At 33.5% G+C, this 26783-nt stretch overlaps 1 protein-coding gene across 2 annotated transcripts in view; it reads right to left on the reverse strand.

Moving 5' to 3' along the window:
• LOC116778358 (cytotoxic granule associated RNA binding protein TIA1) overlaps nucleotides 1-26783 on the reverse strand; it is a 78939-nt gene that overhangs the window by 30120 nt on the left and 22036 nt on the right. Inside the window, exon 2 of one of the 2 annotated variants that reach the window (XM_061525873.1) lies at nucleotides 13862-13894. Coding sequence is in view for 1 of the 2 variants with exons in the window: in XM_061525872.1 (XP_061381856.1) it covers nucleotides 4017-4209 (193 nt within the window). In the remaining variant the exon portion in view is untranslated. Of the gene's footprint in view, nucleotides 1-4016; nucleotides 4473-13861; nucleotides 13895-26783 lie in introns of those variants that run through there. The other variant, XM_061525872.1, reaches the window with a different exon arrangement.

Genomic DNA, 26783 nt, shown 5'->3' on the forward strand with positions numbered 1-26783 from the left:
TGCGGACCTTCACCTCCATGCTATCACGACTCTTTATTCACATAATAAAAACAAATATAGCATTCAAATTGCACAAAAATAATCATCTTTCGTTAACCGTTTTTCGCTTTCGGTGGTGTAAAACCTTTATGTCTCCATCACTAACCGTCGTTTAAACGACCTGTTTTAACTATATATTAATCTAACCGCACGCGTGTTATATATAAATAAAAATGAAATTTATTACACCTCCAGCTATAGTACCCGAGCCGCGCCCGCTGTCGACCGCAATTTTAATTTCGACCTCCGCTGTTAAATTATGAATTACTCGCATCGATGATTTTCGTTTCGTTATTGTTTGTTGTTTTTTTAAATTTAATTTTCTATAATACACGTAAATCTCGTTTCCGAAGTATTTATTAAGTGAATGTTATATATAAATTAAACTCAGGCGAGCCGACGATTGTGATAGATCTCAAAAATTCAAATAGTTTGGATGACAGGAGCTTTACTTTGCATTAATGGGAAGTAATTGGAATGGATTAAAAAATGTATGTGAATTGGAGAAATTAAATAACTATTTGTTAATTGTTTCGCATTGTTATGAAGTACGTGACTATAAAATATAAAGAAAACATAGCTAGGTGATGTATATACAAAGATATTTATAAGATTTGATATCCTACATCTATCTCAAGCTTGGAAACTAGACGTTTGTCAACACCCGGTGAGTGATATAACGATTTAGTTATAATCTGTGAGTTAGTTTTAATACAGGCAGCAGCAAGTCTTTCCACCTGTGCTGGAATTCCAAATATTCCATGGAATCCAACAAGTCTGTTTTTGGAAGCGTATTTAATTTCATCTCGCACATCCCTTCACTGTTTGCATAATAACAAAAATTACAATATGCCCTAGTTAATTATATTATATTATATTTGCGCGACATTACATATTTTCCTTAATTTAAATATAAAGCAGTTGTCCCGGTAAGTAGGGCGCGCTGTAATTAGTGATGTGTCCCCAAGGTGGTGTTCATTTTTAATTTATTAACTGCTAGTTATGACGGTCTCGTTTATTTATATGTGCCCTTTAAAATATTTCACCTTACAACATATTTAAGAAACAAAACATATATACATACAACGAAATATATGCGAGGAAAGCTGTCTTCAATCAAGGCACTAAATCATCTAGATATACGTAGATCTATATCCAGTTTAGCCATCTAGTTTGCTAGATTGATAGGGATTTAATTCCATAGGTACAGTACAGTTGCATGAATTTCGCAAACTTCTTTCACCGGCTTAACAATCAGGTCTTCTAAACTAACAAACTAAACTGAATACAGCGTGACAAAATGTATTTAAATTTTAACGAACTAATCAGTTATCCGTACTACAAGTTTGCAAGTCAAATTAAACGTATTGTAACCAGTTTGTCTCATAATTACGGCGACACTATCACCTGCTTTATCGTAAATTAAAACGTGAAACTGACTGTATTGACGTTGATAATCTCAATTTGTTGTAAGGACACCACTGAACAGAATATATGCTTGTATATAAAATTTATATGAACACTGATAAGTTTTGCTCTTTCACGCAAAAAATGCTTGACTGATTTCGATGAAGCTATTCCGTAGTGTAGCCTAACGTTAGAGTAAGATATAGTTTATAACTCATCTCCGTATCCTGTGTTTCCGCGGGTTCATGGCATGATAGTTGTACTCTGTATAGTCCTGCTACCCGCACTATAGACGCAAGCATTCATTACCATATCCATATCTCGCTACGTCTAAACCGAAAGTATTTCATACGAATTTTATAATATACTTAAAATTTTGCATAATAACACACACGAATATTTTATTATAACGAAAGCTCGAAAGTCCAATTAGTCCAAATTAAAAGGTAACACAGTACGGACGGAATAATATTTCAGATACGTTTTTCATTTCCGCTTCACTACGCCTGTTAACGCTGTGAATTTCAAGCCCTAGTTACTTCATCGATTTCATATTAATAACTTTACCTTTACCCCACATATTGTGTGTGGTGCTTGGTTTGGAATTGTGCTTGGTATGTTGAAGTATGGCGAATCGAAGCGCTTGTATTGTAAATAATATGTATAATGTTTTAAATGAAGTTTTCAGTGAAAAAAAAAGGGTTGAATAGAATTATTGTGCTTAGTGTGGTTTATGCTCAGTTATGTGGAATCAATACATTTATATTTTAAGAAGGTTACTTTATATTTATTTTTAAGTTAATTCAAGTGAGTTTTCTGTTATAAAACATTAATAAACTTTCTAATTATTAGTTCTCAAGACTTCAGGTTATGTATAACATAGGAAAATTCATTCCTGTCTCGTGTTAATATAAATTATAACATAAAGGATTTTGTGTTATACTAAATTCGCTTATTATAGGTCCTTAACCAGCCACTGTGCCTTATGTTTATGGGCCATTATAAAGCCTTCAACAGTAACGAAACCTGTGATAGTGTGGAGGCTTCAGAGATGCATTATAGGCAACAACTTCATGAAAGTTTTGAGGTATTTGCACAACTCAGCTATGTTGTCCGTCCAAGTACAAAGTTATAACAGTAAAAGTCAAAATCAAGAAGTCAAATAGGGAGATGGTATCTTTAAAAAAATGTTTACTTTGCATTGGAAGATGCCTTAAAAATAGAAAAGAGAGTCTTGCCTAGACTGTTGGTCTTGGAAGTCATGGTTTACAGCCTTGAATTCTTCAAACAAAAGAAAATTTCAATACAATATATACAAACTTATAGTTAATGGTGATTTTCGTCTTAGGAGAATGGTCCATTAGCGACCGCTGGCTTCGTAGCTCGGGAGCTACTTGAATTCGTATAAAAATAAATCTATCTTAGCTATTAAATCCAGCCCAGTCATCACAATTTTCAAAACGAAGCTATGTGAAGCATATGTTTAGGATGGTTGGAATTCTGTGACATATTTTTAGGTCAGCTATCCCATGATAGAAGATAACAAATTTTAACTAGTGTCTTTCCAATCTTAAACTATTGAGACGAAACGAGTTCATAGACGGGTCTAAGCTCGATGATATTGCAAACAGAATTAGGAAGACCCTGTTTAGATTAGCGAAATCTAGAATGTCTAGATGGACCTTGGATTTGAGATTTGTGCTGCCCAGGATTTGGACATTTGGGGCATTTTCGACGATTCCTACGTTTGGAATTGACCTGCGTTAACCTGACCGCACTGGATTTGGCTAGTCGGAGTATTGAAGAGTACAGATTTGAGAGATTTCACAGAAAGAATATTCATCTATGCACAAACTCATCAATGCTTTATTCAGAGTCTCGTTTGTGACACACATTTATACAAATTTAATTATCTGAATTGATGAGACGAAACCTCTCATCATTCCATGGATTCACCGTGCGGGTGCCAGTCCATCGCTGCAGGGAGAGGAGCTTCAGCAGCGCCCCGGACTTACAACCCAGGTGTAGGTTTTATATGATTTATAATTTTGAAAATAATTTTAAATGTAGCATAGAGAGTGAAAGAAAATTAAAAAATAAAATATAAACCTTATCTACGTACAAAAAGTATAAAACATTTCTAGAGGAAAGCACGGTGGGATTTTCAATTGGAATTCGAATATCTCTTTCTGTCCCGCGAAGTAAATCCGGGGCATATTTAATGAGGTCTATATAAGGGCAGCGTCATTATAACAACCTCGTAAACTGCCATATAAAATATGAAAGAATCCCCTTCGTTATTCGAGGTGTTGTTTACCTGGGGTATAACCGTACAATAAAACTGTAAGGCTTTTATGGCGTCTCGTCTCGTTACAGGAAGGTAGTTCATATTGAACCTGTTGTTATTTAAAGCTTTGTCATGCACGAAAAATACTGTTTGTAATTATGATTTAATAATAAAAAATATTACTCAATAGTTATAAATGTCAGAAATAACTGGATCGTAATAAAATAACTTGCTCCTAAATTTGATAACTACGACGTAAATAATCGTACGGGAAATAACTTACCGAGTTTATTGTTGTTCCCGTGTGGGTGTTGGTGGTGGTGTTGCTGTTGTGGTATTTGCGGCATTAGTGCTGGGTGCGGCAATTGCAGCAGCTTTGGCTCTAGCTTGGTTGCGGCAGCAACCGGTATGGGACCAGCATTCGTCATAGTGGTCATCGTAGCAGCTGGCATCATGAGTGTCGACATCGTTAGCATGTTGATAATAATCACCACACGTAACTTCAAGCGGTCGCCATTTTGCTTAATCTCACGTCAAAATTATCAATCACTTGTAAAAAATATGAAGTCTATCACATAATATACTTTAAACACTAGATCACTTGTTTTTTTTTCGTATAGTTATTATCTTTTAAATATAATTTAGTTTTTTTTTGTTTTGTTTCGTTTTATATTATTTTTGTTGTATTACGAGTATATATTTTATTTTCCTAATTTATATCAATCTAATCTATGGCGCCTGAAATTATTCATTCGTAGGGTTTATTTTTTTTTATATATATTTATGTTTTTTTTCTGGTGATATTTTTTTTAGGTTTCAAAAGAGGTTGCAGCAATTTTGACCATCAAATAGTTTAAGATCTGAATACGAATATACTACGCAGGTCGAAACTACCCTCGCAATGTTATTAGGATTTTGGCTTTACCTTATCCTCCTGGAATGAAAGCCTCTTTTAATGGGTCAATTGAAACATTTATAAAATACATTTAAATGAATTTTAAAATAAAGTAGACATTGAATTAAGACAATAGTAATAATTATAAGAATATCACATTATGATGCTATTACAGATAATTTGAAATTTAATGATCACGGATACGGATTATCAAATACACGAGTGAACGATGATTAAGAGTATAATGTTTGTGAACGAGTGAATGGAAAAATATTAAAGACTGAATTTCCTCGTGATGACAGAACACAAAGAAATTGCTGCAACCTCAAAAAACCAACAATTTTGAAGCCGTGGTCTTGTTCTTAAAAAAATATATCAGAGTGTTCATACAGTTAGCATTAATTAATTACTTTATTACATAAATTAAAGGCTTATTAGCTTTCATTTGATAAGCTATACAGAGCTTGTTTCACGCGACTTCGCTTGTATATAATTATAACGACCTAAACAAATATATGTTTGTCATTCTCTTTTGCTAACGACGCTGGGAGATAGTTAAAGATGACTTTACGGTGTGTAATGTAATGGAGACAATTTAGAAAATGAGCCGCTTTTTGTATTAAGTGATATTTTTAATAAACAATATATTTAACACTATGTAAATGAAGTCGTATTTTATTTTTAAGTTTTTCAATCACCAAAACAGTAACGTGCATACAAATGATACTAAAATATCAGTCCGTTATTCATCATCATCAGCCTCGGAAGCCCACTGCTGAGCATAAGCCTCTTCTCGCATGGAGAAGGTTAGAGCATTAATCGCCACGCTTGCTCAAGACGGGTTGGTGATTTCAAACTTATAATTTGATATTATAAGTCCAGGTTTCCTCGCGATGTTTTCCTTCACCGTCCGTCAGTGGCGTCTAAATACTGTTAGAAAGTACATATGACTATGAAAAATCAAATTGGTACTTGCCAGGTTTCGAACCCGCGCCCTCACGCATGAGAGGCGGTCCTGTTACCTCCAGGCCACCACGACTTGTCCGTTATTATACAATTTATAATTTGGAGGGTTATATTAAAATTAGTTAATATATATTTAAAAATGTATAGATACGAGCGGGGATCGTATCTAAGAATTCTTGAGTATGTTGCTGAATACGTCGGTGTAGCTGAGCTGTCGTGTCCTCGCTCGAGTTGTCATATCAGGATAACTAGGTTATGAAAATTCTATTCACATATTCCGTTTTGATTTTAAATTTAAATATCATAACAAAATTGTTTTATGTAACGACGTAATTACGCCAATTTAGATGTCTGGTTTAAGAATTACGCCTATATATATTAGATTCCCGTTTGAACTCTCGGTTTCTGTACCAATAATAATTTAATAAAGACAACATCTTTGTTAGCTTCACATGTATTGTTTTCTCTTCAAAATCAATGTCGTTATTAATTTTAAAATCTATCCAAGGAATAAAATCCAGTAAGTTGTGTGATAGTTTCGCTGAAACGGTATTTTTTTTTTATTATACATCAAAAAGACAGAATGAATAGGTGAGAGACAATTGTATTTTGGTAAATTAGGTGGTTACGTACGGGCAACATTAAAAAATAAATGAGCATCGCCGGGGCAACATCGTTGTATGGATAAAATATCATATAACGAGTGACGCCGCTGACTCCGCGGAACCAACTCGAGGCCGTGTGAACCAGAAGATTCCTGATACCACACAAGCTACGGAATGGGATTGCTGTCCTAACATCGGGGCGATCATGTAGTCTTAGGTATAGGTTATGAGTTTTAATATGTAATTCTTATTATAATATACTTATAAGTAAGTTTCGTAGTTTTCCTGGAACCTCCGGTTGCCACCTTATATAATTAGGTTTAAAATATTAATTAAAAGTTGTTAATTATGTATTTTGATAAATAGTCTTTTGAAGGATTTATGTTAATATCAACATCAGCCTATCGGAGCCCACAGCTGAGCAAAGGCGTCTTCTCACATAGAGAAGGTTAGAGCGTCAATGACCACACTCGCTCAAGGCGGATTGGCGATTCCAAACTTATAATTTGAAACTAGTCCAGGTTTGCTCACTATTTATCCTTCACTGTCAGTCAGTGGTGTCTGAATACTCTTAGAAAGTACATATGACTCGGAAAAATCACATTTGTACTTGACAGGTTTCGAACCCGCACCCTCATGCACGAGAGGTTAAACCTCCAGCCCACCACAAGTTTACAATATATAAAATAATCTTAATTTATGTCCTTTTAACTTAACAATATGATAGATACATTAATGAAAAATTTTAAACGTATAATTTAAATTTCGTATCCGGTAAAATAAATTAAACTAATGAGAACACGTGTGTTTGTCTGACAAAATGTATCAATGTCAAATGTCAAACATTTAATAGTAATAGTTAAGAAAAAACATTTTCCAACAACATTATCTGTTTTATGTTCAGCGTAAACTCTTTGTCGTTCCGTTTTATCGTCTACAGATGTTTTCTTTGAAAAAGTCTATTGTTGCGTCTCCCAAACATAATTCGTATATTCTCAGAGAAACACACACATGACTTTGATCGAATGAAAATAGTTCAAAGTTTGGCAAAAACTATATTTAGCTTCAATTAAATTCTTACCAACCTTTTTATCCGCCATACGCGGAAAGATTCCGAAAGCCTAATGCGTTGGAAAAAGGGCGTACGTGGAATTTTTGGGTAGTATTTTTTTGGGAGGGTAGCAGATCAGGCATGAAAAATACAAAATGGCTTCTCCGTTCGAGTACATAGAAACAGGTTCCAGGTCAATTTGTCCTTTGAGAGGAAAATTAGGAAAAGATAGAAGCTTTAAGGTACGTAGAAAATGTTTCAGATGCGATTATATTTTTTATATTAACCGAATATTATCTGGATTTTATCCCACGTGATGGTAAGGACAGATGTAGATTTGGAGGTTACCGCGCTACTTCCTTAGAAGCCTATTTGATCTTTCCTTGACGTCCTAGAAATTATAAGTGGGAGAGAGCACAGTATATTAATATAACATAAAATTGGTTTTCTTTTATGGTAAATGACGACAATGGTCTATTCGATAGCAAGCGTCTACTTCCACTTACACCTTAAGAAGTTGTTCCAGGAAATGCCTCCATGAGACTATGGTAAGGATGTATAGGATTGTACTGAAGGAGTAAGAGCGAGAGGTCAGGACGCTCTCAGTCGTGAAGGAGAAGCGTCTGTCATGAATACTATATGAGGATCTTCAGTGAGAGGACGATGCTGTCAGAGACAGAGTACACGGCACAACAGGTTAAAAGTATTACACGCTTTGCAATTAATGAGAGTGACCTATTTACTATAAAATTAATATTGCTCAGACCTATATATTTTATCATCCCAAAAACTTTCATTTCTATATAAAAGATTTATTCTAATAAAAGAATAGCTAATACGATACCTTTGTCCCTTTATTTTATAGCTATTCAAAATAAATACAAAGGATAATTAATATTTTAAGATAAGTTTATATTAGTATAACTCTTCTTAAACTCCACAGTTTGAAATCAAGATATTTTAAATTGATATGTAGACTGAAAAATATTATTTAATAGCCGTGAGTAGATTATTTTAAGTTTTGAAACGAAATAAGTTTTTAACAGAGTTTTATATATATCATTACTAACTGAGGATTGATTTTTAAAAGTTTACTTTATAACATCATGTTTAGATATCATTTATTTAATTGTTTGAATAAATCAAGGAGTTAAAAAAAGGCCGAAGTCTACCGAATTCCAGCTGCGGCTTGCCTCATTCAATCCAGCCATTTAAAGACGATATTGTATAAACAAAGTTTAATTATTTCGTGCCTTTTAGGGAAATAAAACGACATAAATGTCCTTTCACTAGAATTATTAAGTTCTCTGAAGTAATTCCTCCCAAGTTATAATAAGATTTGTGGGATGTTTGTCAAATAATTTCTAAACTAATGTTTAGATTGTCAACACTGTTTCCGAGCCTGTAGTTTTTTGTGGTAACCGTGATCATCGGAAGAGGGTAGATCTAACTTCGTGTTCCCTTGAATGATATTATTGAATTACAGTAACAGATGTCCACTGCTTGTGTTGATTTTGTTAGTAAATTTATAATATTATGATGGGAATATATATTTAAATATGTATAATTTCAATGTTAATTTTAGTAAACCTAAATATATACAGAAGTGGATGAATTGTTGATGAAATCATAGATGTTTAATTCATCATCATCATCATCATCAGCCTATCAGAGCCCACTGCTGAGTAAGGCCTCTTCTCACATGGAGCGGTTAGAGCACTAATCACCACGCTCGCTCAAGGCGGATTGGCGATTTCGAACTTATAATTTGAAATTATAAATCCAGGTTTCCTCACGGTCTCACTTTGTTTTCCTTCATGTTCATGTCCAATCCATATTTCGTGACAATTACTCTTAACGCCCACAAAAGTAATGACATCCCTTGGGATTTTCATGGGATATGACAAAGGTATCGAGTAACTTAATTTGGGGCTACAACCTGGTTGAATGCTAGTATCAAATTAAGTTTCTATTTAATAATTTAGTCGCTCTACATTTGTATGCTTAGGTCTTAACTCGGATCCTTTAGTTTAAGCTAATTTCATTTCAAGCCTGTAATGTTTTTTTGTGTAAAATAAATAATATTATTACGTATCTGAGGATAGATACATGGTCTGTCGTGAGATCTAATAACTTAGTTTGCGGCAACCGAAACGTCGGGTGGTTTGTTTTTAAAAATAATACAGTAACCAGCAATATTAGTGCCATTTACATGATTAGTGTTGGCTTATGTTTATAATATTTAACATTTTTACGTGAACCCCATCAAAATCTGTCTACGAATGTGTTCAATAGTATATAATAGCTCATGGGTTTTTGTTTCAATATTTATGGCCGGCTCTTTACGGTGTTGTGGCTTCCTTTGTGGCATTACGCCACACTAGAGACCATTGAGGCTGGTATTAGATACGGAACATGGGAACGGCAAGTCTAACAACAGCGTTCGTAGTGGAATTCCGTTCTCCAATTAGGGATTATGCACTTTAAGTGTCTAACGTCACGAGATTAAACGCAGCATCCCAGAATCTGTGTTGGAGTGGAAATATTTCAGCTATTATAATTATGTATAATTTGTTATATATATATTTATTTTTTTGTTGGTCTGTGTTAAATAATATTCGGATAGTTACTTTTAGATTCCTGAATGACAGACGAAAGTTTATATAATTAGTATTTTATCTGGACAAAATTTTGTGTTAACTTAAAAGTTGCGTGAAAATCGATTCAATGAAAACCGGTTGGTTTTCAGGCTGTATCTGTTTTGAGATGATACTGATTAAATAAGTAATTTTGACGAAAAATGTGTGAAGCTCTGGAACTGGGGATTGGCGATGACTGATTACGGAGGCTTATTTTAAACGAATGGGAATATGATCTCGATAAGGCTTAAGTGAGAGTAAAAATGGGATGTTTCTTTGTAATAAATAAATACTATTAATATGTTAAATAAATTATATAACTACAATGTTTTTCGAAAATCTGTTCATTAGTTCAGTACTAATATCGCTAAGCATGACAGGATGTCGGCAATGACGAGTACTCCTGCTAGTTGATATCTATATTTTGAAAAGATTTCCGAAAGAATCTTGATAGTAATATAGATTAGGATGTTGACCAGCGAAAAATGTTTGAAAGCGCGAAGCACAATTCCACAGAAATAGGTCAGAAGTCAAAACAGCGTCTTTCATTATTAAAGCTGTTGCTAGACGGAGAGAAGCCTCCGCAAACACAGACATATCTGAGCGTTGCCGAATAGGAGATAAAGGGAGGCTGAGGGAGCCATTGCCGAGAACTACCTATCATTCACTTTCACAGGAATGCCATTGTTTTAGCCAAAACAAACACGACGCAGAGCAAATATGTCAACTATGAAATTGATGCTTTGACCTTAGGATGGGAGACATATATCTGTTATATATTTTTTGGACAATATTTCGTCGTAGCTGGACGTATACATGAAGGATGTTACGTGAGTACAAAGATCCGGTATGAAATAATATAAAGAATCTAAAGGAAATCTGTGAGTAAATATACTTACTGTTATAATAAATTAAGTAATTTTACGTATGAAAATGTACGAGTGTATTTATTTGAGGCGATCGAGAAAATATCCCGAACTTGCCATTAATTACGATAAAAATGACAATATATATGTTTTTTATTTATGAGCCAACTTAAAACGACCGAGCGCATTCCTAGTGAAGCCTACCTCATGACTTCAACGAAAATGTTTCCGAGATTAACAGACACAAACAGACAAACATTACTTCAATTCGACTGCCTTGTATTACATTGATAAAATCTATACTAATCATCCACATTGAGAAAGCTAAGGTTTTATTTCATATTATTTATAATTATATAAAAATATTGCCACAGAAAAATCCTTGTACACACGGTGTGTGTTGTTATTTGTGACGTGAGGCAAGGGAAGGTATGGAGTCTTAAATAAGGGTGGCCTGGCAGTTTAACTCGCCCTTAGGGTAAGTTATAAACAAGGGGTAAATAGCACACTGACCTACATATTAATATATATATATATATATTGTAGTCTTCTTTAAATCAAATTAATTAATTCTTAGGTTTAATATGTCGTTAGAAAGATTTTAATTAAAAAAAAGTATAACATAATTTGAATTAAAAGATAAATATTAATGATTTATCCTTAATTAACTTAAGTGCTTTAAGATTAATTAATGATTATATTATCTTTTATCTTTTCGTTCCGAGCGAGAAAATGTGTTGACATTCGCGAGAAAATTTTATATTTTAGTATAGTGACGTGTTCGATGCCGTTGTGCCGGCTTTAGTTTTCACTGTGACTTTTCTAAGGGGATTATATTTTTGCTTTGTGGAAATGAAAATTTTTTTGAACACAAACTTTCATTATTTATAGTAAATTTAATTTTAATTTTTTCTACAACCATACAAATAATCTCCATATATATATGAAGGCATCTGTGTCGGACACACTATTAAAGTCGGGAACGGCTGGTTCGATTTTAGTGAAATCACGGGGTATAGCCAGAAACCAGGAGACGGAAATGAGATGCTTTTCATGATAAGGAAATAAAAAGCTTCATAAGGGGTTATAGCTACAAACCAGGAGACATGGGATACCTTCAGAAATATACTACTAATGAGACTTATTTCTTTACGTCTTTTAACAAATTAACGGAAGCTGTTGAGCTAAATGAGACATTGTTCAAAGCTGTTAAATTCATTTTTGTCTATTTCAAAATTGACAGTCGTTGTTTATTTAACTTGATAGTAACTTTAACTATATTAATATTTAAAGTTAAATAATTTAATAAATTCCGCCGTTTATATAAAAAAAATACCACTTACATTAAAATAGCGGTTGTGTACTTAGTAAATAAATATTTTTTCTAACAAAACCGACCACTATCGATTTTGTTAGTGTATATTTTGATTGTGGCGAGTAAAACAATAGTATATTACTAGTGTTGAAACATTTTCAGTTATGAGTTATTTCTTATCAGCTATTAAGAAGGCTTTTAGCTCTACAAACTATTCTAAATATACGATTTTATCGCAAACGATTCAGCAGTTGTCGTCTGTAAGTAAGAATACGAGTGTAAAACATATATATATATATTTAACAGCGTGTCGCTTTAAAAATGTGGTCAAAGACGAGTTACGAGGCTAGTTAACCCGAATCCGGGGTACGTACAGCCTTTTGAATCGGCACTTAGGCTTTATTTGCATTGGAAGCCTTCCTTTGAAGAACAAACAGAATGTTTGAAAGGCGCAATTTTTTTTTTGTGTTTTTTCTCTTTTAAATGAAAAGCCTTTTTTTTAAACAGAAACGAACAATTCCCTAGATGTGCCCACATTCATGTTGTTCAATTAAATCCATTTAAAATGTGAATTAATTCCTACATATTTACGTATTACGCTATTTTTTATCTGTCGGTTGAAATTAATTACGCTATTTCGTGTATATTCCAGTAAATTTCTCTCGATTTTTTTTTATATGTGAGAGCGAGGGGATCCTCGTGGAACTTGGCCAAGACCCTAGTCCTTTAAAAGGCTTTCGAGTCTGGGCGTTAAGTACGGATGACGATGGACAGGCTTCCATTTTGAAGCAAAGATAGTCTTTACTCAAAATGATACTTGTTTATTGCTTACATATTCTTACAATGAATGTCAAGAATTGTATAACAGAGATTCTACCACTGTGGCTCCTAAGAGCGACCAATGTAGAATGAATTCAGTACGATTATGCTTGGACTTTTATATGGTAAATTCTGTATTACAATTGTGGGTACTTGAAAAAAAACTAATCACCTGATGTATTAATAAAATTATTAACATCGGTGAAGTGGGTAGTTTGAAAACAATTACAATGAACGAATACACGAAAAGGAATATTTTCGATACGAGAAGGCTGTCGGCTCCTATATTAACCTCCTTTTTCAATGCATACTATTTTCTTAACATCAGCGAGATAAAATTTATTTTTTTTATGACAGATTGAAGGAACATCAAAAGTGAATTCTGCAAAAACATACAAACGCACATCAAAGCTCTATAAACAATTGTCGTAAGAGACGTCTACACCAACACAACGTGCGACATAGAATATTTATATTAAATTGGTAACCGATTTGAGGATATAAATTCTTACACAGTACAATAACATGTGCTGTATTTATTAAACGTACGTGTATTAATAAAAATATAGAAAAATGTATTGAAATTTTATCAAAGAATAACTCCAATGATCATAGTTAATAGATTATTTCTATTCAATAGTTATATTAACATTCAGTGACGACACACACATTGAGGAATGTTCACGGATTGATGTATTATATGTGTGTGTGAGTCATGGTAGTGTGTGTGATGTATATTTTATATAATTTAATATTTAAATATCGCATTGTGTATAAATAATATCTTTATACACTTCATCTCAATATAAAATTTGTTAATGTTAAAATCCACGTTCATAAATTCAATTCTCATATAGATTTACAAAGTTATCATTTCAAAATAATGTTATGGATAACACGGAGGTGTGTTTTAGAAGAATTTTGGACGGAAATGATGTCATTAATATGTATGTATATATAATGTTATCAGACCTGAACATTCTCTTATCTTCGAACTGTTGCAATCTGAAACAAAAAATAAAGATATTAATGGTTAATAATAATATTAAATGCAACTGAAGGGTGAAAAGGCTGAACAGTTTAAAAAAGAACTAGAATTTTGGCTATAAATATGGACGAAGATGTTAACTCAATGTAGGAACATTGCTACTCTTAAATGATGAAAGCGGCAAACAAAATCTTAGACCGTACAAAGCAAGGTATGAGAACAGCTAACGAAACGTGGTGGTGGGCTGCATCAGTACAAATTGCACTGCAAGTGGTAAGCGAGCGTTTATAGCTTGGCAGTCCAACAGGTTACGAAACGATAGAGAAGTTCACAAGATCGCGAAGAAAAAAGCAAAGGAAGCTGTATTCATTGGAGAAGAAATACATTAGGAACACTTTATACCAAGCTGGCAAGTAGAGAGGGACATATCGAAAGTTACAAGCTTTCAAAGGCTTGTAATAAGACTGTACAAGATTCGACTAGGACACGCATTATCAAAGGCCAAGGTGGAACTACGTTGTACAAAGATCAAGAAATACTGACAGCATAGCATACGTATTACGACCAACTTTTAAATACTAAGACGCGACTGTGGACCTTTCTCACATGGAGAAAAACTTAAATCTAATACCACTAATAACACCACAGGAAGTAAACGAAGCCTTCAAAAAGATGTCAACCAAAGCACCTGGCCGAGATGGCATTCCCATAGAAGCCTGGGAATGTTTTGGCGAAAATTTAATATTAATCCTCACACACTGTTCATGAAAGTTATGGATACGTCGCGAATACCAGACGCATGGAGGCTTAGTACAGTTGTTCCTTTCTACAAAGCAAAGGTAGTAGACATGAATGTGACAACTTTAGGGCAATGACGTGGATATGTCACACAATGAAACTGTACGAACCTGATGCCTGAATAAGATTGGAGAGCTCATTACTCAACCAACAAGTATGGTTTTGTTCCTGGCCTGTCAACCGTGGACCCGATGTTCTCAGTAAATATGATCTTGCAGGAATTTAGAGCCAAATGTAAGCTGGTGTATATTGCATTCTTAGACATGGGAAAGGCATTCGATCGCGTACCTCGACCAACAATCTGGTGGAGTCTTCGCAAGAAAAATATCCCAGAAAGGTACGTAAAAATCCTAGCCATCATCACGCAACTTCAACAATCAGAACATCTGTAGGACGTACAAAACCGATAGCAGTCACAGGCCTCCACCAGGGTTCTGTACCTAATCCATATCTCTTCTGCTTGGTTACGGATGCCCTTACAGAAAATGTTCAAGCCCTGGTGCCGGCGACATTTATCTATGCCGATGATGTGGCTCCCTGTCCAACTTCCAGAGACGAACTTGATCATGCTTTAGGGGAGTGGAAGCGACAGCCTCAGACAAGCGGTCCGTTGTTGAGTGATTCTAAAACCCATTACATTGTGGGTAATGACCCAAACAGCACTAATAACCCTCCAGTAAGGCCAGCAAGTTACTAAATGTGACGGATACAGATATTTCGGAAACATATGTAGAATTGCGGCAGCTTGGCTGAAATTGAGGGAAGTAACTGGTGTGACCCGCGACAAATGACTGCCCGTTAAACTTAAGGGCTTATTGTTCGAAGCATGACCAGACCAGTCCTTACCTACGAAAGTGAAACGTAGGCCGTTACGCCAGGTCAAGTCCATACCATCCAAGTCGCAGAGATGAAGATGCTCCGGTGGATATGCGGTGTGACGAGGAAGGAATACATCCGTGGCAGTCTCCGCGTCCGTGACATCGTCGATAAGCTACAAGAAACCAGACTTCGGTGGTTTGGACACGTAAAGAGAAGACCTGCGGATTATGTGGGCAATGTGACAACCAATCTGAACATCCCAGGATCCAGACCTAGAGGACGACCGAAAGCAAGGTGGACAGATTTGATAAAAAAAGACATGATTTCCTGCAATCCGAGTGCGAAGCGTTCGATAGAGCGAAGTGGAAGAAGAATAAAGAAGGCAGACAACACCACGCGACGGGAATAATAAATGCCTAGGAGAGAGAGAGAGAGAGAGAGAGAGAGAGAGAGTGGTAATAATGTATTTTTAAATCTCTTATAGAGGTATTAATTAAGACTTAACAAGTTCACTTTCGTACTTCCACTATCACCGTTTGCGTAACTAAGTTTAGTTGCCAAAAAAAATAATCCAAAATAGATTTCGTTTTGAATTAAATTTATATATTATCTGTTACACAAATAGATTGGTATAAATCACATCGTTTATGGCACAGCAATAATATTATTAAGGAAGATTTCTTCGGTTATCGTTTTATATTTAATAGATATATATTTTCTTACCAATTACCACCAGTTTCGATACCATATACGGAGCGGTAACAGTTTTTTAATAACAGTATCAACGTGTTATTGCTCCTTATACTAAGACCACTATTGCTAAGTCATTGTGTAGCCCTCGCATATACTTACAGTTACAAGGTTTTCGTTGCTGATGAAAGATTATTACCAGTTGTTTCAAACTTGATACGAATAGTTTTATAGTTATTATGTTATAATTAACTTGATTCCTTACAGCCTTTGTTTTCGTCACGACATATTTTAATATTGTTTTTCATGTTTTGTGTTATTACAAATAAATAGTTAAGTTGAAACCCGAAATTCTTAGGAATTTTTGAACAACTTAGTAAAATATTAATCCTGTGTAGAGAACGTGAGATTCTAGAGCTGGTAAAATTATTATTATTTCTACTACGCACGAGAAATATTGTAATATATGTGTATAAAAAACTCGTTTTGCATTTTAATATAAATAAAGACCTTTATTATCCAAGTAAACTCAAGAAAAAACACTAGTATATATATTAATTATGGTTAGTTTAAACTTAGAGAGAATCTACTTTGAGGCAAATCGGCCATAGCTTGGTGCGAATTCATAAGATGCTCCATCCCACTCGCACCCGTGCACCCTTATGAGATTCGACCGGTCGCCCGTCCCGCTCTAACCGCGCATGCGCACTAAGCGTTTCTTTGTTTCGCCACACTACATTTAAAATGTATTGCTTAATTATGGCGCGTGTAAAAGATAAGGGAATATATTATTATGCCAAACAAAATAGGTTTTTATCAAAACTATTGAATTAAACTATTAATAAATTAGGACGTTTGTTAAAAGAGTAATGTCCTGAATGCGTTTATTATATTAACTGCAAAATAAAATTAAATTACTTTTGTCGTATATTTTAAGCATTCGTGGATAATGTAAAGGAAATATTATCTTAAATTACTGAACCATGGATGCAGTAGAGATTTTTAATCAGCTGGCATAATATTGAGAGGAATTATATACTAGGTATAGTCTATGGTGTACCTACTCATAGTTAAAATGTTTTTTTTTTTAATTTCTTTTCGTTGTTACTTCAACAAAAGCTATTGCATAGTCTTGTCAGTTCGTGTTAAGAATTCCGTTTAGTTATTCAGTGGTAATAAGGCAAAAAGCGGATAAATTTAACAAATTCTTCCTCGAATCACATTAAGGGGACTCTAATATTAGCTACAACGAAACAGTTTAGACATTAAAAATACCCTAATTATAAATTGAAATCAGTTTTATACATTGCAGGGTCGGAAAGAAAGATAACAAAACAAAAAAAAAATATGTCATTTCTATTTAAAATGTCACACGTAATACATAATATAATTTTTACACAACAAAACAAGGGTTCGTTTTAATTTGTCTAAGCACGCGATATATTTCTCCACTATATACAATGGCATGCAAGAATTAAAAAAAATATTACATGACATCAAATAAAATTATAATCTGAAATCATGCTTGTTGTTTTTATTTGTTCCGTGCCCACAGATAACAAATTAGACTCGGAGAGACGGTGTGCTGATACAATATTTGCAACTGCAGGATACAACTGTGATTATTATGATTGAAGTTTATTGAATTTAGGGATAAATTATAGTTCATATCTCATTCTGATATCTAAGCTACGTTACGGTGAAATTTTATCAAAATCCATTCAGTAGTTTTTGCGTGAACTAGTAACAAACAAGACATCCATACGTACAATGTTACTTTGTGTTTGCGAACCTTACTTACGTAAATGAGTTTACTGAGGCTTTATGTCAACAAAATATTTCATTATGCGTTAATTGTAAAATTATTTAAGTCCTATTACACGAATGTTAATATAATATTGGTCTCACGTTACGGTAACTGTTACGGGATCAACACAGACGTAGCCGCGGGTGAAATTAGTGAAATACATTTCAAAAACGTTAACCTACAAAATATTTACCATTTTTGTTATTAAAATTTGTTTTTTATTCGTTATCTTATAGTTAAAATGTTTTGATTGGCCCTTATTGTGGTCTAGCCGACGCCATTTTGTTGAGCTGTATTTAAATTACGAACTCCGTATTTGATTGTTTGTTATTCTGTAAACTTACTATAAGTTTTGCGTCACACTACACGCAGAATTGACGGTTATGAATACATTAATATGCAAATGCTTACGAATGAAAAGTGAAACCCTTGGTATGTAGTCATGAAGACTTGGTAAAACATAGTGATTACATTTGATTAACGTTCGGAAATTTGTTCCTGCTTAGTTTTGACACGTCAAGACCATCCTAATCCAGAACTATATCTATTAAAATCTTAAGTTTTATCGATATCGTTATAATTAAAGCTCGATTGTAAAACATGCACTGTCAGATTTACAATAATTTATAGTAAAACCATGTATTTGATATCAGAATCCAGAACATATCATATCTGTGAGTCACTGTACGTGTGTGTCGTTACTGGTTCAGATTCACAAACCAGCCCGACAGATGGCGCTGTCTGTATGTAGGTTATTTAAATTAAAAAGCCTGCGACGCAGGTCACTATATGTATTGTTTTAACATAGTGTGTACATAGCTCTGATGTTCAGAACGGAGTCGCGGGCAAAAACTAGCTGTTAAACGAAACTTCAAGAGAAATTCCTGGACTTTGCCAACGGACAATCAAATTAGTTCACCCACGTAATAAACAATTCTTCTCCATATAATTTTATTTTGTATAAATTTTGATTTAGAACAAACTGCGTACATATGTAAATATATATAACAGATCATGTCTGTATTTGAAAATAGTGTCAATTGCACTCGGAAAAAATCATATTTGTACTTGCCGGGTTACGAACCCGCACTTTCTAAGAGTATTTAGACACCACTGACGGACGGTGAAGGAAAACATCGTGATGAAACCTGGACTTAGAATCAAATTATAAGTTTGAAATCGCCAATCTGCCTCGAGCGAGCGTGGTGATTAATACTCTAACCGATCCATGTGAGAAAAGGCCGTCTATCAGCTGTGAGCTCCGATAGGCTGATGATGATGATATAGGATATTGTTAAAAAAAAGCTCTTTCCAATCGATCCAAAGATATAATGATCAAAAATGCAATTTCATGTTTGGTTTTTAAAAGAATTATTAAAGTGATATTTGACAAAAAATCAACGTAACAGAAGGCTTTACATCCGCCGGAAGGAAATAGAAATAGCCTTTCGATTGCAACACGTGGCCCGATTTATTTATTGCTTTCGAGAGCAGCGAACAATGACGACGCGAAATCTCGAAGTAATTTCAAAACGCTAAAATTTTTCAGAGAAATTCTCAAACGATTTTGCACTATTTAATATTTTTTATAAATAACTTAATATATATATTTAAGTTCGAAGTATTGTTGATATAATATTTCTTATACTTTGACATATGTCATGTACTGTTCTGAGACATTGACATATGTCAAAATCCCGACATCCAACTGTCACGCGTGTAATGCTATACTCTTATAGGAATTACGGAGTAGTTGATGGAATCTATAGACTATAGAGGTATAGGCCATAAACAAATGTGGTGACATGAACACAGTGAATGTCCTATCTAATATGTAAAAAAAGTTCAGACAAAAATTAACGTACAATCTAACAGAAATGTAACAAGTTTGTAGTCGGGATTTGTATTTATTTCACTTTCTTTGAAGTCGTTTTTAACATAATAAATTTGTGCATAATTTAGGAAAGTTTCGCCAACTTTTAAGGTGTCATTGTACCTCAACTTTGGGATCATTAGGTCCAAAGCTAAGGCAATTTTAGAAATGCTCAGGGACCTTGCGGAGTAAGGAATTAGTGTACTCCGATAGAGCAGCATTATCTTTACAAAACGTAAATCAGTTCGCGTGTTGAAGGTTGCTGTCAAATTTGGGCAGACCAAACATCAGCTCCTTGAAGAGTCGCAAAAATGCCCATTAGTGATCCCGAATAAGTTGCCAATCTAGACGGCTAAGACACAGGCGTAAATCAGCTAACCTCTCTATATTCCATAGGATACATTTTGTAGAGTATACACAGGTATTACACATATATCCATTTTAATTGTGATATTTAATATTAATTAAAATATTCATTTAATTAAAACAAATATATTAAAATATTATGAGATCTAAAATTTTTTTTATACCGTGATCACGGTTGCTGCAAAGTAACCGAAACGTCGGGATTATGTAGTTTTTTAAATAATAAAAATCCGCGTAGTTTATCCGAAAAATATTAGTTTCATTTAAATATTAAAATAGTGTCATCGGATTAAATCTTAAATGGACGGAATTTATCTGAAGGACTGCTCAAAATTATGTCGCGGGATGTTGAGTTAGATGTTACTAACTTCCACCGGTGACTTCGTCCGCCTACCGTAGATTAAAAAATCTACAATCATGTAAAATAAAAACTACACAGGTCCAATATTCAGAAATTTTACGAACAAAATATATTAGCTTAATCACAGAGGCTCGTGTATGAACTATTGGTATCTCAGTAAACGGAATATAAGGTTCAAATACAGAGTTAAATGCTAAGCCTTTTTTGGCGATTCGTTTAAATTATGCCGTCAAAAAGATGTTATCTCCCGGTTCAAAATCACAGCGTTAACTCAAAGGATTCTGCTTTGAATATTTTCTGTTTGCACTGAACTTACGTACATACTCAATTTTAACTGGCAGTTAAAATAATGAAGGATTTTTTTTTTTGTAAAACAACAGTATTTTAACTAATATATTAGCTGAAAGGCTTTTAAATTATTTCTTGTCTGTTTTTCTCGTTAATAATTATGTAAGAAAATACGTAATTAATGTATTTTTATAAATGTTTCAGTTATTTAAAATATTAGTTTGGCTTATATGAGACGAAAGCTCTCAGCATTCCATGACTTCACCGTGCGGGTGCCGGGTCCATCGTTGCAGGGAGAGGAGCTTCAACAGCGCCTGGGACTTGACCCAGGTTTAGGTTTAAGGGGTCCTATCTAACGTTAAACGCTCCACCGTCCAAGCTCCTCTCTCTGCCTTACAAAATTAGAAACGAACCTACTAGGGCTATCATTGAAGTACGTTCCAAGAATGAACTGATGTTAGTTCTTGACAGGCCCAAGTCTTTTACCAGGTTGTAGAGAGATTCGGCTGTTATACCTCTCGCTGCTACTGAACATTGTGGTACGTTGGTCAAACACTAACTCTTATTTGTCTGCCCAAAAAAATATATATATGTACATATATACAATCCGCGTATACATAATTCAATATATAAAAATTATTTTTTTATATTCGATACACATAAATATGAAAGTGTTCGTTAAACACGAATCTATTGAATTTTCCCATAATTCTTATATTTAACTAGTTTTCTTAATAATGTATCTCAATTAAAAATCTATAATACCATTACTGGAAATCACGAGGAAAATTAACAAGATATGTAATGTTTAAAAGAAATATACATACGTAAAATATCTTAACGTTATGCCGTAGAACAACAAACACTAATAAAAAATGTATAAAAATACGACAAAGTGGAATTTGGGGAAGGGAAAAAACCAGTTTGGACTTCCCCGTACAGTTGCTTCATAACCCGATAACCCCACTAACATAATAAACTACGTGAATACGTTTAGAACCGTATAAAATTAAGCATTAAGACTTTATTTCAAGAGTATTTGAATCAGTTTAATAAGTTAAAGATAAATGTTTAATAAGTAAAAGATAAATGTTTAACAAGTAAAAGATAAATAATCGTATTTTTCGTCGCTTCGCTGGAAAAAGCTCTCGGTGCGAGTTTAGAGAAGCGTCCTCAGCGTGTTCTTTTGGACATGGCTACGGTTTTCCGACCTTAAACCTGATATCGGTGGTCAGATATTATTTTTATTTTTATTAATACCTCGTATAACTGGGCTATGGGACAAAAAAACCTCGTTCAAGTCGCGCATTAGGTTGGTAGGTCGTCTCCGTGGATCGACCTGAATCGCCAGGCCTCCGCACGCTTCGTTCGCCCCACACAATAAATATTTAACTTTACAAAATAAATACGCGTTTTATATAAAAGCTTCAAAATTATGATCTATTTCCAAATCGTGTAACCCCAAAGATTGAACGATTCAGAAACTTTGAGGATAAAAATTTCTAAAGTCGTAAAAAGGAACTCAACTTGGCCACTTATCATTTAGCAATAAATTTAACTGGGTCGGTCTATTTGGTTTAATATCGTGATTAAAATATATATTAGATTGATATTGTTAAAAAATATACTATGACAATATGCATGTGTATCAGTAAATTAGTAATAAAAATATTATATTACTTCATATAATTCTGATTTTGTGATTTCAACGAACAATATTGTTCACCTCTCTCGTCTCTGTGTGTATTTTATGCTTGCACAGTCAAAAAAATTGATAAGAAAGGACAAAAATCATCGAAAAATTGTCTTAAAACACCTGGTTGACTATCATTTGTTTAAGATATCAATTACTAACACATATATATTTGTCTGACTACGATCGATCTAACGTTTAACTGAATTAAGTTAGTTTTAACACAGTTAGCTCTACTAACGTCTGTCTGTGATTAAAATTATTGTTCAGGACCTAGTATAAGCGAAACACATATATTTTATTTTAAATAAAACGAATTGATTACTTTGTATTAGTTAATTTTAAATATATCAGAACATATTTTAGACTAGCTGTGCCCGCGACTTTGTTCGCGTGGAAAAGTACCTTACTACAAAAATTCTTCATGAACAATGTTAGAAGTCGTATTAGCAGTTTCAGTGAGTACAAACAGGCTTCTTGCATTGCTCACTCGAGATAAAACTACATAAATGTCATGAGAAAAACAGGACGTACGCAGATCTACACCGACACAACTCATGGTTGGTCCCTCGGAAATTAGTACATTAATAAAATACGACATGTCATTATTAAATCCATTAAGTGTTCATGCAAGTAACTTTACATTTTGGTTCAAAGTAGTTTAAAAATATTCCCATGGAAATGAGGCATTTTCCCGCGTTAAGAGATACCCTAAATATTGCATCAGGTGATCAGCAACCCCTATATAAAATTTTACTGAAATACGTAAAGTAGTTTTTAAGTTATAAGTGTACGACAGACAGACAGACAAAAAATTCAAAAATCATATTTTTGGCATCCGTTTCTTCTAGGAATACCCTCCCGTACAGAGATTTATTCTCATTACTTTTCAATGTACAGAATTGACCCCGTGAACGATTTTATTATATGTCACAATAGATTTAAACTAAGGCAATTGATATTTATTTATAATAATAGAGGCTATAGTTATAATTCATGATACTTTTTTGCTCCAAGATTGTAAATGTATTTTGTCCTATCATCATCATCAGTCTACCGAAGTCAACATGGAGAAGGTTAGAGCATTAATCACCGCGCTCGCTCAAGGCGGATTGGCGATTTCAAACTTATAATTTGATAATAAGTCCAGGTTTCCTTATAGTGTTTTCCTTCACCGTTCGTCATTGGTGTCTAAATACTCTTACAAAGTACATATGACTCGGAAAAGATCATATTGGTACTTGCCAGGTTTCGAACCCGCGCCCTCATGCACGAAAGGTGAGCCTTCAACCTCCAGGCCACCACGACTTTGTCCTAAAGTCCTCTCAAATATAAACATACAAACCTACAACTGGACTTAATTTCCTAATATATATATATACATTTATTCATAGAAATATATTAATGTAAATCATTTGTCTGTTGTTTTAAAAGAAAGAAAAAAGTTGAACTTCAAACAAAATGTCACTGAAAAATTGCGTTAAGTACAACTCTGTATACGTAACATTATTTAAGTTGACAGTTCTTTTAATGATATAATTATTTAATGTGTATTTTAATTAATGTATTATACATTTAAATGTATTATACAAGTCCTATATAAATAATGAAAATTCATTTAAATTCATAATAAACCATTTTAAGTGTACGACAAAAGGTATAATGTTTTAGATTATTTTTCTAATATCTATGTCATCTTGGGTGCCATCTTGGTTTTGTTACGGCGTAACTCCACAGTTAAAACAAACGGTGTGTACTATCGAGTAGCTCATGTCATCGTCACCGAACTCCGTGATCGGCTAACGTTTTAATTTCTATTATATAATACAAAAATAACTGAAACGCCCCAATAATGTACAAACAAACAAACAAAAGAACATGGCTCATATAATTTGTAATACGAGATAACGTAACGTAGAAACCTTCGTAACTTGCCGTGAAAACATTTAATTTTATATATATATATATATTTGTATGAAAATATGTAAATTTATTTAATTTTTGAAATTGTTATTACAATTTCTGTAACAATTGGTCTAAGTTGTCACTCCTCAATTCGCGAGACGCAAAAATTTGTTTTTTTTTTTTTAAATATTTATATGCGTTTTTCGATATGAGAAAGATTTTTGTGGCATGTTAATGTATAGACTCTGTTGTAAGTAATATACAAGAAAAAGTTACCAAAACTATTGGCGGGTGCATCATTTTTTGCAAACTATAGATACTAAAGGTCTTTATATAGCGATGTACTAGTTTCCTTTAAACGTAAATTTTATGTATATATCTATGTATGTACAATATCTAAATTTTCTTTTATTATATATATATATATTTTGTATGCTTATATATAAATCTCTTTATTTATTTATTTCTCCTTCTCTATTTCTATTGTACCTACACCACGCTTTCTCATCCAGTTTCCTTTATCAATAGGGTTTCTGGTAGAGATCTCTTTTAAGAGATAAGTTATCCTTTGAGCATCACTTTTCTTTTGTAATTAATTCTGTAACTATTTCTAATCTTTGTAGATAAATAAATAAATAAATAAATAGATTCCAATTTTCCTTACTTAAGTTGTAATGTCAATAATATTTTATTTATATAAAGGCTTAGTCTATTAAAACTGCTAACTCAATCACAAAAACGTACGTAAGAATTTATTATATAGTTAAAAATGGAGTTGATTTGAACTCAGTTTAAAAATTTAAGAGAAATTTTAAACGTTATTTATGTGAATGTCTGTTTGTGTCCTAATCTTTAACGGCTGCACCGATTTCGAGTTGATGCACAGTCTGGTAGCTGATGAAATAAGGAGTGACTTAGACGCTTCAATATAAATAGTAAATTATTTTCCAGATACAAATAAACTAAATTAAAACGAGCGGTTTTCAATGATTTCATTGCTTTCTGTATTTATAACGTTTGCCATTAAAATTACTGCTAGATTTTACTGCTTATCGCTTTGATCAGCACAAATTTTGCTGTCCGCTGACAATTATCTGACATTCGGACAGCAATTATCAGTCTTGATGGACTGAGATTTTGGCTATTAAATAATTCAATACTGAGATTTGTTAGGGGAATAGTCTCTTATAGTTAGAATATATATATATATATATATACAGACAGACATTTTCATCTCGTCTGGCTATGATCATAAATGCTGGAATTATATCGTTTAAAATTATTAAAAAAAATATGAAGTACATCCGCAAATATATTATTTTAACTTACAGATGTAGGTAGTCACCATTTTCTGTTCTGGTATTTTAAGGACGTCATTTTGATGAGAAGCCTTTAAAGGAATTTCTAAATACTGACAGTTTACCGTTTTTTTCATTTACAAATCCTAAACTCCTTTAGGAAGTAGACCGTCTTCATTAATTGAGGTCTATAAGGAATAGTTACGCTTCTATGTATGTAAATCATTTGATAGTTTTACTAATTTTATTTAACGAGTAACCTAAAAATTATAAATAAAGAGACTAAAACTCTCAGCATTCAATGGATTCACCGTGCGGGCGCCGGGTCCATGCAGGGAGAGGAGCTTCAACAGTGCCTGGAACTTGCGACCCAGGTGTAGATTTAAGGGGTCCCTATCTAGCGCGCGTTAAACGCTCACCTCCACCGTCCAAGCTCCTCTCCCTAACATGTCCTTACAATATAAAGTGTGAAAAAACTATAGATTTTTTAAATTTAAATGAATATTTAAAAATTATGTACTTACGAGTAAATCAAAAGACAACTAAATACAACTAACATTGTACTGCGTAATGTTTTATAGATAACTAGTTTTTGCCCACGGATTCTTTCAAATGACCATTGGCATTGGGCTGAGATAGAAGTGTTTAAAGTTTGTTAATATAAAGGATGTGACAACGAACCGTCAGCGCATATACAGGGCGTGTCACGCTATCTCATGCAACACAACCTTCTTGCTGACATTCCTATAGAACACGGAGTTCAGATACAAATTACATCCTATATTCTATTCTTATGTCATATCTACACAGATACTAAGTTTCATTAAAATCGGTAAAGTATTTTTAAGGGAAAAATGCAACAAACATCCGTAGCCACAAAAAATGTACGCGTTATATTTATGGAAACTCATTTGATGTAAAAATTAATAAGAAATAAATAGTTTTGGTGTGACAATTAAGGAATTAGCTGAGGTTTTTGGTCGAAATCTCTTTATTACAACAATGTTG

This window comes from Danaus plexippus, chromosome 31 (assembly GCF_018135715.1).
Source record: "Danaus plexippus chromosome 31, MEX_DaPlex, whole genome shotgun sequence".
NCBI lineage: Eukaryota > Metazoa > Arthropoda > Insecta > Lepidoptera > Nymphalidae > Danaus > Danaus plexippus.